Below are 12670 nucleotides of genomic sequence, written 5' to 3' on the forward strand. Positions count from 1 at the left end.
GTTGTAGTAGACTAATAAAGAGCCATTGTCAGTCACTTCATAAATTAAAGAATGTGTATGATTATAAACCGTAAACTTTTGTCAATGGGTTAATGACGGTAGCTTTGACGGATTGCGTCCTGAAAAGTAAATAGTCTAGCAGTTTCATTCTTTCATTTAGATTCCTCTTCAAACCATTTCTTCTATTTCTATTGCTTCCTTTTTGTTTTGAATAAACTCGGTGAATTTATAATATACTCTTTTTCTTTACATTTTTCTTTATTTACTTATTTAACTCCTCGCTTAAGTAACTTTGTAATATTAAGTTTCTTTACCGAGAATTAGAACTGGTCATATCCATTTCGGATTCTACCTTTGAGAGATATTCACCTACCTGAAATTGAAGTTTTGGATTCACCAATTCCCGCTACCGTTGTTTGTAAGATTATTGGATTTTTCAATCTTAAGTAAACAGATTAACTTAAAACGCTAAAAAAATATTGCGATTCGACGCAACTGGTTTAGAAAATAATTCATCGGAGTTTTGGATATATTTGCTGTATTTTGGTCACAATTCATATTTAAAATAGATTTTTTCTGTATATTGTTTTGTTCTTTAGCTCATTTCCCAATATTCTAATTTGCGTTCAATAAACGTAAAAAACTCCAAAACGACCAGTGCTTTTATTGATGCATTGCTAATCCAAATAAGCAACTTATAAAGCCCCTTCATTTCTTGGAATAAAATTTTGCAATGGACTCGACCAAAGAGAGTATCCACGCTGAAGGCAATGAACCTTCGAACGAGAAATCAAATTTGTCCGAACAGCCCTCTGCGCAAACGGAAGTTGAAGATACAGAAGCAAATGATTCCACCGATGTAACTACCGTTTCCAATACAGGAAATATTGTTACAGAATCTGCCCCAAAACAGGAAAATCAATTTGAAACCGACGAAAGGAACATCGAACCCGCTTTACCTTGGAATAACAATGGCTATGAAAAAGCTGAAGCTGAAGAGGAAGAGGAAGATGATGAAGACGACGTTTATTCGCCTCCGGAACCTGCTTCGGAACTCTCTACCCAAGAAGAAAACCATATGAATGAACCAAATTCTTCTACAGATGAGAAACTGGCTGAGTCGAATATTGAACAGAGTAGTTATGCATCATTTAATTCTCCGTTGCACAGGACAAATCCTGATCCCTTGAACGAACATACAAAAGTATCCGTTCCTAACCAAACCATCTCTTCAGATCCTTCTGTTCCTAATTCTGGTGTTGATTCTCACACGAAGGAAATAGCTTCGAGTAAGATGTATGAGCCAACTCCAATGAACGCGAATACTAGCATACCACCCCAGTTTTCATCAGGGCATTCACCAGTTCCAACTCCTAATCTGGATAGTATATTGAAAGGAATCGATGTTGACAAAGTGCTGGCTGCTGTAAATAACAATGAAAAATCAAGCGACTCCGCATTCCAAAATGCTACTGCGGCCTATACTCCTAACATCCAGGATAGGCCGTCAGAGAATACTTCATCGTCTTCTATAAGTTTAAGCCATTCACCCAATTTTAGTGAAATTGCCACCGTACCAAAAAATTTTGTTCCTTTTTCAGAATATGATCCTGAAGAAATCCCAAAACCACAGGAACTAGAATATAATGGCGAATTCTCTGGTCCTCCGTTCTCTGATACACGCCCACCTGAACCATTTCTACGGTTTCACCCGGAAGACGAAGAAGCCTATCAATTATTTTTACAAGAAGAGGCAAAAATTATGTCTAATTGGTATCCTGGACAATTTCCGTCTTCTTCTCGGCTTTTCCTGGGACATTTGCAGAAAGAGAACAACATATCCAAGCGAGAAGTTTGGAAATCATTTCAAAATTATGGAAGACTTGCTCAAGTTGTACTAAAGCCGACTTACGGCTTCGTTCAGTTCTTTACTGACGAAGCATGCGCTCGGGCGTTAGAAGGCATGCAAGGGAAATACATACAAAATCAAAGACTTTATTTAGAAATTTCCAAGCTGCAAAAAAAATATCAAAATCAAATCGATTCTACGAAGAAAGGTCCAATTAAGGGAACATCGGCTCCGATGTATGGCTCAGCCAATCCTCCAACATGGTACGATTTTATTTTATTTTATTTTTTTATTTTACGAACGATAAACTAATGAATGACAGGAAAAAAAGGTCGAGATCTCCATCGCTTTACGCTAGCAAACGATCAGAGAAAAAGCCTGCTTTACAAGGATTACCGAAGGTTCAGGTAGATTGTCAGATTTTTATCGTCGATGATACTCCAATTGAGTTTGTATATAAAGTAGAAAATGCTTTTCGTGAAAGATCTTTGAATGTAGCATTAACCTCTTTAACTCCGAAACTATCATTGCAAGCACTAGTTCATCAGTGCATTGTAGATGGAGTCCCAGCTATTGTGTACGTTACGTCTCGTTTAAGTCAAATTGGTTGTATTTCTGTTCAAACGTTTCAACGAACGGAAACTATGAGCGAAATCCGATATGATGGTAAGTTTATTTTAATAAAAGAAATATGGAATATTAACCGTTGAAAAGAATACGCAAATACTGAACTATACACAGCTATGGAGTTGGTTCAACGCTCAAAAAATGCATGGTTTGCAATGAATCCTTCAGGATTTCCAACAACTACTCCAATTAATCCTTACCAAGTACCATCAAATGATCAAATTTCTCAAATCGTTAGCCATTCCAACCCACACCTTTCATCGATGCTTGGATCCCTTGATTCTAACACTCTTCATCAGTTGTTGGACGTTATTAAAACCGATCCATCTCCCCTTTCAGAACCCAATTCTAATCTACAAAACGACTATCCAGTTTATGAAGCACCGAATTTTGGTATGAATGAGCGTAAGCTCAATAATCTACCAGTTGCTGGAGCACCTTCCAATCTTTACCCTGAGCAAAACCAAAAACAATTTGAACATATTTTAGAACAATTGACAGCTCTGCAAAATCCTTGACCAATTCAAATTGACTCTAAAATTTTTCTGATTTCTCTTTTTGATGATCAGTTCCATGATGATTTATTATACTTATAATACATAGAATATTGGTTTTTCGAATTTTATTTAAAGAAATAAAAATAAAAGCATTATTGATTAAATATTTTTGTCAACTCAATTCATCACTAAGTCATGAATCTTATGGTGAGCGACTTTATTCTTTTTTATTCTAGAGCCAAACATTATTTAAAGCCTGGTACAATAAAACAGGTGAAATTCCAAAGATTTCAATCGAGTTTCATTATAATAAACAATGAAGGAAAAATTACTTTTTCGAAAAGTAAGAAAAAGAGTATAAAATAGTAAGTTTGCGGATGAAATTGAGTTGCAGAAACTTTCTCTGGAAATAGCCTATAATGTGAATTAACTAACAGGAAAAAGTAAAAATCACTTTAATAAATATAAAAATGCCTCCCTCAAGTACACCAAAACAGCGCAGGAGAACCCCTAAATCATGCCTCAATTGTCGACGACGAAAGTTAAAATGCGACCGTCAACACCCATGTTCTCGCTGTAAAGAACGATCCGAACGATGCGTATTTGCAGAAGGACAGGAAGTTGGGGATGCTTCGCCGGAAGCGAATGATCAATCGCGATGTACTACTTCACGCGAATCTGTGAATTTAACAACAAATGGAAGCAAAAAGCCTTCTGAAATAGTTGAAACAACACAAAAAAAAATTGAGTTTTATGGTTGGAAAACCTTTTTAGAACTTGTCCGCAGCAAGAAACCAGACTACAAAGCCAACCCCAAATTTCGCTGCTTGGAACGAAACAATGCAAGAATATCTGTTCCTCTTCCTGAAGAAATACTTGCTTTTTTTCCTCCGTACTTTGTGTCAAAAGCCTTAGTGGAACAGTATTTGGACACAACGAACGAATTATTTCCAATTTTTTATCGGCCTGAATTAGAAAATTACTTAATGGCATTGCAAGTTTCCGGACTGTATTCAATTCCTTCTGATGGTATCCTTCTTTTGTTATGTATAATTAATCATGTACTTGAAGCAATTGATTTACCGTTAGAAGCAAGAAATTATTTTGCGAGCATCGATTACAAGCCATCGGACTTATCAGAAATGATTACAAATGCAGTGGATGGATATGTTTCTAATATGAAACAGTGTGAAAACGTTGGGAATATTACTAAAATTCAGTACTTCATTGCTCAGGCTCTTTATAATATGAAAAAGCGGATGCGCGGGGTCAATATAGCTCTGTGTCAATCTATAAACCTTTCGATTCGTGTGACTCCTATTTATCAGTTAGATAACGTTTCTAATGAAGTAAATACTGACTTATGGCTTACAATATGTGAGATTGATGCTATGGAGCATATATTTAAAAGCCGAAATTGTTGGGTTCAACGAGACGTTTTTGGAAGACTTCAGCCTAGGAGGAATTTTTTTTCAGATGAGAAAACATTTCAGTATCACACATTACTTGGAAAGCTATTAAATTGCGGACTTGACATACAAAAAGCGGTGCATACTTCAACAGTCCAAGAATATTTGGGAAAATTGAACGACTTTGACGTTGATTTATCTCTTATTTTGACTTCTATTGAATCTCTTTTTTTTGGAGTTTGTGACTCAGCTAATATATTTCGATATGACTTTTTGCGTTTGATATTTTGGGCTATACGGAAAAATTTGTATCAGTGCTTCCTTACAGTTGAACATGAGAAACTACCAGAACCCAATCAAATTTTTGAGAAGCTGGCTATTGCTTGTATTCAGGCATGTCGCATAACCACAAGTTCGTATGAGAACTTCATTCGGTTTGATCTCCTTAGAATAGCATCCTTGGAGTCTATTACTTGCTTACTTATTTTACCGTTTTGTCAGGAACGTGGTTTTAGGTTACCTAATGATTGCATTGAGATGGTGTACAATGTAAAAAATATAAACTCAATCATACAAAATGAAGAGCATGTCCGAGAAGGAGTTGAGTACATGTTAGATTTCATTCTTTCTACAATGGAGTCGAACCCGTCAAAATATCTAGACATGGAATCTGACCATTTCAGTGACGATCCTTTAAAATTCTTTTCGGACATGTTTAGTATTCCGCCCAGCTTTTTCTTTTTTCAACATCAACCTTGAGAATGTTTAATTATGCTATACTAGTCTAATTAGTATAGTTTAGAATATGGCATAAGGAATGTAACACATATTTAATGCCATTTAGCAATACTGCTTCTAATTTCGTGTAGTACAATTAAATCACGACAAACGAAAAAAAAAAACCTGCTTAGTATTAATAAAACTTATTTTTTTACCGCTACTTTTTTCTCTTCCTATTCTCTCTAAAACCACGAAAAAACTTCTACTTCCGAACTGCTTAACCCTATGCTTGTCGGGCGATCCTCAGGGACTATCCACGTACCCAGTGTCAATTCTTGTGAATCAAAATTTATAAAAAAGATGGCAAATTCGTAGGTTAAAAATGATAAGAATTAAAAGAAAAAACTAACTTAATTAGGAATCCTCGCGGAATCCCTGGTGCGCAGTTTTTTGAGTTTACACAGTTGTCTATGGAAGATGCACAGAAACATCTGGAGAAATTTCAAGAGGCGATTGCGTACGTGTAGATATTTTACTTAATTTATACTTACATATTTAGAAAATACAAATTTATGGAAACAAGCATCGTTCGACGAGTTGCTGGTTTGGATGATAAAATCCCAGACATCGCCAAAACTTTGCAGACAGTGGAATTTATGAAAAAGAAGAAGGGTGAATCTTTCAATGTTTTATATGAACTTAATGATACGTTACATACCAGAGCAGAAGTGGAAGCTAGTGAGAAGGTATATTTATGGCTAGGAGCTAATGTCATGTTGGAATATTCGGTGGAAGAAGCTGAAGCTCTACTCACACAAAAGTTGAACGCTGCTCAAGAAACTATGAAGGTTTGTAAGGAAGACTTGGAGTTTTTGCGGGCTCAAATTACTACCATGGAGGTTAATACAGCTCGTGTGTACAACCATACCGTATCTTTAAAAAAGGCAAGCGCTCCCCAAAAATAAACTAAGGTTCTCTTCTAGTGATACTGTTTTTCAATACTTCTGATAAGGTACATAAAATGATATATGTTATATAGTGGATATAGATAGTTTTCCTTTTGGTAAATGAGTGAATGATACAAAAGTATACCACAAACAAACAAACATTAAAAGTCCTTTAACAGGTCAGTTACCGTCATCTAAGTATACTGTATTTAATAATTTAATAAGGCTGGTTTGTAACAATTTTACTTCACTTAACAAAGCTACCTTAAAAACAATAAACCATACTTATTACACTAGGTTAAAATAATTGCAACAACGTTATTTATTAAAATCTTTGGTGTCAAAAGACTAACAAATTTAGGATAATTACCTTCAATGGAATGGTATGTAACAAAATTAATCAGCAGTGAATAAATAATTGAATCAACCAATAGAAGTACAAAGAATAATGATCTAACAAAAGACTAAGCTGTCAAGAATAAAAACCTTTTCAAGTCACCCATATTAAAATAAAATTATAATGATGAACGAAAAAGAAAGACATATCAACTTTGTGGAGATGAAAAATCATCACAAACCTCCACTCCATTCACAGATTGACAAATATTAATGTACCATTTCGTCTTCATGAATGTTGGGATAGATAGAAATAGTAGCACAAAAGACTAACTTACTGTACAGGTATGAAAAGAGTGACAGTTTCCGTTAAGGTATGTGACTCGCATCAAAAATAGATGATGACACATTGGATCCTTTGCCTGTGGAAGCATTGGCTGGACTAGGCAATCTTGAAGACGAAGAAGAATCAATCGACCAATCATGGTCAACATCAGCAAGTTCCAAGTTGTTTAATCCATTCAAAAATGCGACAGCACTTGGATTTTGCTCGAATGAATCTCTGCCAAGAAGGTAGGGACTGCCAGTGTTAACCATGTTCGAGTTGGATTTTTCGGACAGTCCATGACCGTGAATAACAAACTCATATTCCCAACGCAAGATTTTGCCAGTCTGTACCTGAGGTAAGCGCAACTTTTGAGCAATGACAAAGCAAGTGAATGCCAAGCACATGCCACCCACTAGATCCACAAAGTAGTGATGGTTCAAATACATTGTACACCAACAAAGCCAACATACGTAAAAGTAAAAAGGGAAGCGATATGCGGGAAAAACATGAGAAAGGAATAGAGCTTCAAGCATAGCCCATCCAGCATGTAAGGAAGGAAAAGCACCGAAAACAATAGGTGAATTGTTGAACCCGGTCGTATAGGTTGATGTACCAAATAATGCATCAATTCTAGCGAGACCACCAGGGGAACCTCGAATCGAATATGTAGCCGGTGTAAGTCCATACATATCCTCGTACCAAGGAGGAGAACAAGGAAATATCATTTGAATGAGAACACCGGTCAAATTCATGTAACCAAAAGTACGAGCCCACACAGGAAGAGTTCCTGGGGGAGCAAAAATGAACAGAACAAATGATATAACGATGGGAGCTGAGTAATGAACGACACCGTAAGGAAGCCAAGCAAGGACATCTAAGATGCTATGTGTGCTTTTAGATAAAATATCTGAGAGATTGGACCCATAAAGAATGTTCTCAAGCGTTGGAAGAACACGAACCCAGATAGGAGGTCGCCAGCGCTCAGGAACGAAACGACATGAATAAAATAAAATGGCCCAAGTAATAATGACAATAGCAGGGAAAAAGATTTGTCGGGTTAAAGGAACAGTCAGAGCGGTACCTAACAAAATAGTAAAAAATATCTTTCCCCAAAAGCCTGGAAACTGAACAACGGCAAAGCAGAAGGCAAGAACACCCAAAAGGAGAATATATTGAAGGTGAATCCAAGACCACTTTGTATTTTTCAACAAATAAAAAGTATCCATTGGGTTTAAACTGGTTTCCAACCGAAACTGAGAGGGCCGACGGCAAGCGCTAAGGCGCTTTTTCAAGACTAACAACGCAGACATAATTAAGTCTTCGAGTTCGGAAACGATTAATTAAATTTAAGAGAAATTAAATAAAAAGAATATAAAAAGGTACCAAAACCTCCAAAGATCCTCAACTAAAGTAAAAACAGCAGAATTCCTTCTTGGCTGCAAGCAATTCAAAAGCTTCAAATCCAAGATTGTCAAACGAAGGAAGACACAGTATTTTGCTGTTACGTCTAATATTTTTTATGCAACTGTCGAAAATGTTCCGATTTCCTGCTGTCCTGATGCAAATTAAAGATTTTTTCACTACAAACAGTGGTCACGCAAAAAATCAAGTGCAAATTGATATCTATTGATGCTGAATTCTTTTACCCACTTACACCGAGCTTTAATATCGTAAATCTTCGTCCAAAACGAAGCAATTGACGAAAAAACTCAACTCTTGAGATTTGTTGTAGCGGGCTAAAGGATGGTCAGCATTCCCAGTACAAGACACTTTTAATTTTCGGAAGTGTAACAACCACGGTATTCGGAAGCGAAACATTGGTACTTCCCGATAGGAAGCCGAAGTAACATGCTTTCGCCCGACACCCCATAAAATCTCCTTATGACTAGAAAATCGGGTAACAATGTATTTTCTTGCCAGTTACTTCTTGTTTATAAAATTGTTTGTTTACATGGCTATGAAGGCAATGAATGCTGCAATTTTAAAGGAGACATACAAAACAAAGTATATCTTTTCCTTAGGAAGAAAATCGAATCATGATCATGGGAAAACCATCACAAAAATGGAGGATTTGCAAAGAAACTTTTTTGCGGCGGTACGAGCTTAATTTCGGCAATAAAACTGTTATAGAAAAAGGATAAGGACTGAAACTACAATGATAGGAAAAAAAAACGAGGAATTTCGACCAAGAAACTAAATAGAAAGGGATTCATTGCTAACAACTCAATATCGTTTTTGAATATCAAGACTCGCTAGTATGATATATGAGATGCAATGAACGAACATCTCTAGAGCAGAGCATTGCTTTGCATGTTCTCAGTTGTTTAAGCATTGGAGAAGCCAAGTTGCTCTTTATTCACGAAATCAGAATTTTTTATTGCCAAAATATCAAGTGAAGCTTCTTATACATTTACCTTTTAGGAAATAATGGCAATCTAGCATCACTTGCATACTGGCCAGAGTCATTGTTGGATCTTTCATCAACTATAAATTTGGATATACATATATATATATATATACATATAGAATTGCAAGGACAGCTACGATTTGAAGAACTTTGAATTCTCAAGTTTTAAAAACGGCTTTCATTATGGAGCTAATTCATCCTTCAGGTATGTTTTGCTGGGCTTTTTTCATCGGACATTATGAAGAGATGCCACTCTTGTTACTAGGGTCTCCGTCTTCGCTTTTGCTAGCATATTTCAGTACGCAGCACGGGTTGCACCAAGTAGAATTGAAGTGTCTAGCCGTCCGAGTGCGGACTATGGCCTGGGTCTCCTCTGGACAGAACTTATCTTCCAAAGATTTACCTATTGGATTTTTGGTTGCTACTACTGAAGTGGGCACTTGCTGGACCTTTCAAGTTGAGCTTCAAAAAGATGGTCGCTTTTCTATCCAGCATTGTAATGAACGTTACATTGACCCCATACAGTCTTGTGAGGAACAACTTGGCAAAAACATTGATATTTGTCCGAATGCACCCTATTTGGCTACAAGTTCTTTCTCTGGGGAGTTGCTTTTCTATTCACAATCGTTTTTGGAAGACAAGACGCCAACTTTCATTAAGTTAGGTTTAGAAGGTACCATCCTTCATAGCACCTTTTTGTTTCCTAAGCGCTCCTCCCTGTCTTGTGTGACATATGTGTGTTTACTTCTTGAATCCAGTGGAACGCCTCGTATTGTTATATATCGATGGATCCAAGGTATTTCCTCTTCGAACAGCACTTCCTATACGTCACATTCAATTCCAGTTCCGCTAGAGTTTGCTGTCACATCACATATACTAGCTTGTCCTGAACTACCCGACCATTTCCTGCTGCTTTTGGAAAATAAGCTCTGCTTACTATCTGCTTCACAGATTGAATGCGGTGATCTAAAGTTCTTACAAGAAACACTACCGACATATCAGTCTCCCTCTTTTCCGCTTTCATTGGTCATTGATCCCACAGTACCCAATACGTGCTATTTGGTGTATGAAAATGGTGCTCTCATCCACGTTCGCTTTTCAGTTGTTTCAATGGACTTCTTCTATATCGGCCGTTTAAATAGCCCTTTGGGTAATTATCTTCTTCCCTTTTATCCTTATTTATTATGCTGTGGTGATGGTTATGACACTTCTGTATATGATGTTTCTTCTTTAAATTTAAGCCTGATTGCGACAATGCCTAGCTGGTCTCCAATGTGGGACTTTGTCTACACAGGCGATTTCCAAAACATTCTTTTGGATGAGGAAGTTTTAGATAGCACGTGCTACGCAGTTTCTGGAATTGGGGAATCTGGTGCTCTTGTCAAACTGCGTCATGGTTGTTCGGTTTCAGTCCTATTAGAAGCATTAATGACAGAAGGAGCTCTTTTAAAAGGAGTTTTAGAGTCTTTAGAAGACTCTTTGTTTTATGTTTGGCTAAATTATCCTTGGCAAACTCTAGTATTAAAACTTCAGATGGATGGTACCGTTGAAGATATTTCAGAAAGCCTGGCTTTGGAAGATTCATTATCCCTTGACATTGCCTTGATCAACGAAACATTTCTGATCGTTACAGATCGATCGGTTTACACTGTAACTCCAGACTTTTCACAAAATATCCTTATGCAATCTCCAGACATCGAGGATTTTATTCTCTCAATACATACAGAAAACATGCTTTATGTCGTTAGTACAAATAAGGAAACCTCGGAGTCCTTCTTATATGCTTTTTATTTCAATTTTGATGAGGCCAAAAACTTAAACATACAAGGATTAAGTGATCCTATAAAGATTTCGTCCGTTCCTCATTGTATAACATCATTCACATTGGGTGGATGTTCTGTGCTTGCATTAGGATACGCTTCATTAGACTTTTTGACTTATATTACCTTTCTAGACGACTCGCGATTCTCTATATATGATGTTCCCCTTAGTGGAAATTCTCTAAACTTGTTTCCACACGAAATTTCCTTCATAAAAAAGAGTGAAGAAAAAGTTCATATAGTGTTTTCAAGTTATGAACACATTGTATCTACTCCTCTCGTTATAAACGCTGAGTGTAGGTTAGAGTTTGGGTTTCCTTCTATAAAAAAGTTGGGGACATTGCCGTTGTCCTTTCAAAATCCTTCCAACAACCCTGAATTTCTCTATGGCTGGGATGATAAAGTATATACGATAACTGTTGATGATGATACTAATGAACTGAATTTGAATGCTCTTAATGATGTTGAAAACATATTTCATTCTGTTTCTGGAATTTATGATCTTCCCGAAAAATTACAGAGGAAAAATACAAAGATAGTAGTCTATTTCTCTAATAGTACCCTTTATCTTTCGGAACTAATTCTTCCTCAGAGGACATTTGCTACAAAATACAAGGTTGGCGCTACTCCTAGGAGAGTGTTACATGATAAGTTTACCGATTTGCTTGTAGTTGGTTGCAACCACGTATATATAGAAGATTTAAAAACATGCGATTTGTTATTTTTTGACTTGAAAAGGTATGGCAATTCTATGGCAATTCTAATTCAGCATGTCTAGTTCCAAATATTTGCAAAGATCATGGCCTTCTACTGATATAAAGGGGAAACGGATTTTTAAAAATCATGAAACGCTTTATGCGATGCAGTGTAAGTTAATCCTTAAACCCTTTTGTACGCTAATAATCTTTATTTAGTTTGGATCATTAGAGATCCTAAAAGACGAAAATTTAGGTATCTGTGTTTGGGAACTGGGATTATGAGTTCTGAATCAAGCTCAGGAAGATTACTGATCTTAACTATGATTCATAATAGTTCCACTACGGTTGAACTTCGAAGTGTGATAACGTTAAGTATGCCGCAGCCAGTGTATTCTGTATGTTCCCTCGAAGATCGAGGATTATGTTATTCATTAGGTCGTCGCCTTGGAATAAAAATATTAGATCTTGAATCCAAGAAGTTTTCTAATGGTGATTGCGAAGTTACTACGCGATCCCCAATTGTTTCAATGCATACACATAAAAACTACATATTTGCGACGAGTCTACGAGATTCCGTATCTGTGTTTGAGTATATTAAGGAAACAAATTCTTTGCACTTGGCATGCAATGATATATGTCCAGCTTTGGGTATTGATTGCTACTACCTACCCCAAGAAAAACTACTTTACGGGTGTGACAAAGAGAAGCACATAACCTGTTTTAAGTATGAAGCTGGGCTTCGCACTTCACAACATTTACAAAAATTAGAGCCAATTTTAACTCAAAAGTCAAAAAGGAAATTGCCTAGCATTACTAATAGACTCAAATATGGCTTACTTCGAAAAAACGATAACCAAGAACAATGGGGTATAGTTGGTGGAACCATTGGAGGCGATATATACAAATCTTTTTGAGTAAATAATTGAATGAAAGCTTTTTGTGTAAATACGTGCTCTCCTGAATCTCTCTAAATTCATAACAAACGAAAAATTTCATTAAGTCGTTTTAAATAAAACAATAAATCATGCATAT

General features: G+C 36.4%; 5 protein-coding genes across 5 annotated transcripts; 4 read left to right on the plus strand and 1 right to left on the minus strand.

Moving 5' to 3' along the window:
* Positions 1-733: 733 nt before the first annotated feature.
* On the plus strand, positions 734-2994 carry nab3 (poly(A) binding protein Nab3; the record flags this gene model as incomplete). Its single annotated transcript, XM_056180362.1, has 3 exons — positions 734-2112; positions 2172-2515; positions 2564-2994. 3 exons carry the CDS (start codon positions 734-736, stop codon positions 2992-2994), a joined length of 2154 nt encoding a protein of 717 aa, XP_056035872.1.
* A 449-nt stretch (positions 2995-3443) lies between these two features.
* SOMG_01570 (DNA-binding transcription factor) lies at positions 3444-5141 on the plus strand (the record flags this gene model as incomplete). The annotated part of the gene is made up of 1 exon (XM_056180363.1): positions 3444-5141. One exon carries the CDS (start codon positions 3444-3446, stop codon positions 5139-5141), a length of 1698 nt encoding a protein of 565 aa, XP_056035676.1.
* A 321-nt stretch (positions 5142-5462) lies between these two features.
* Positions 5463-6067, plus strand: pfd3 (prefoldin subunit Pfd3; the record flags this gene model as incomplete). Its single annotated transcript, XM_056180364.1, has 3 exons — positions 5463-5473; positions 5521-5619; positions 5662-6067. The coding sequence occupies 3 exons, from the start codon at positions 5463-5465 to the stop codon at positions 6065-6067; spliced, it is 516 nt and encodes a 171-aa protein (XP_056035677.1).
* Positions 6068-6754: 687 nt separating this feature from the next.
* On the minus strand, positions 6755-8023 carry aur1 (inositol phosphorylceramide synthase Aur1; the record flags this gene model as incomplete). The annotated part of the gene is made up of 1 exon (XM_056180365.1): positions 6755-8023. One exon carries the CDS (start codon positions 8021-8023, stop codon positions 6755-6757), a length of 1269 nt encoding a protein of 422 aa, XP_056035674.1.
* A 1280-nt stretch (positions 8024-9303) lies between these two features.
* On the plus strand, positions 9304-12552 carry mms1 (Cul8-RING ubiquitin ligase complex WD repeat protein subunit Mms1; the record flags this gene model as incomplete). The annotated part of the gene is made up of 3 exons (XM_056180366.1): positions 9304-11678; positions 11719-11807; positions 11855-12552. The coding sequence occupies 3 exons, from the start codon at positions 9304-9306 to the stop codon at positions 12550-12552; spliced, it is 3162 nt and encodes a 1053-aa protein (XP_056035675.1).
* Positions 12553-12670: the final 118 nt, after the last annotated feature.

Source organism: Schizosaccharomyces osmophilus, chromosome 1 (assembly GCF_027921745.1).
Source record: "Schizosaccharomyces osmophilus chromosome 1, complete sequence".
NCBI lineage: Eukaryota > Fungi > Ascomycota > Schizosaccharomycetes > Schizosaccharomycetales > Schizosaccharomycetaceae > Schizosaccharomyces > Schizosaccharomyces osmophilus.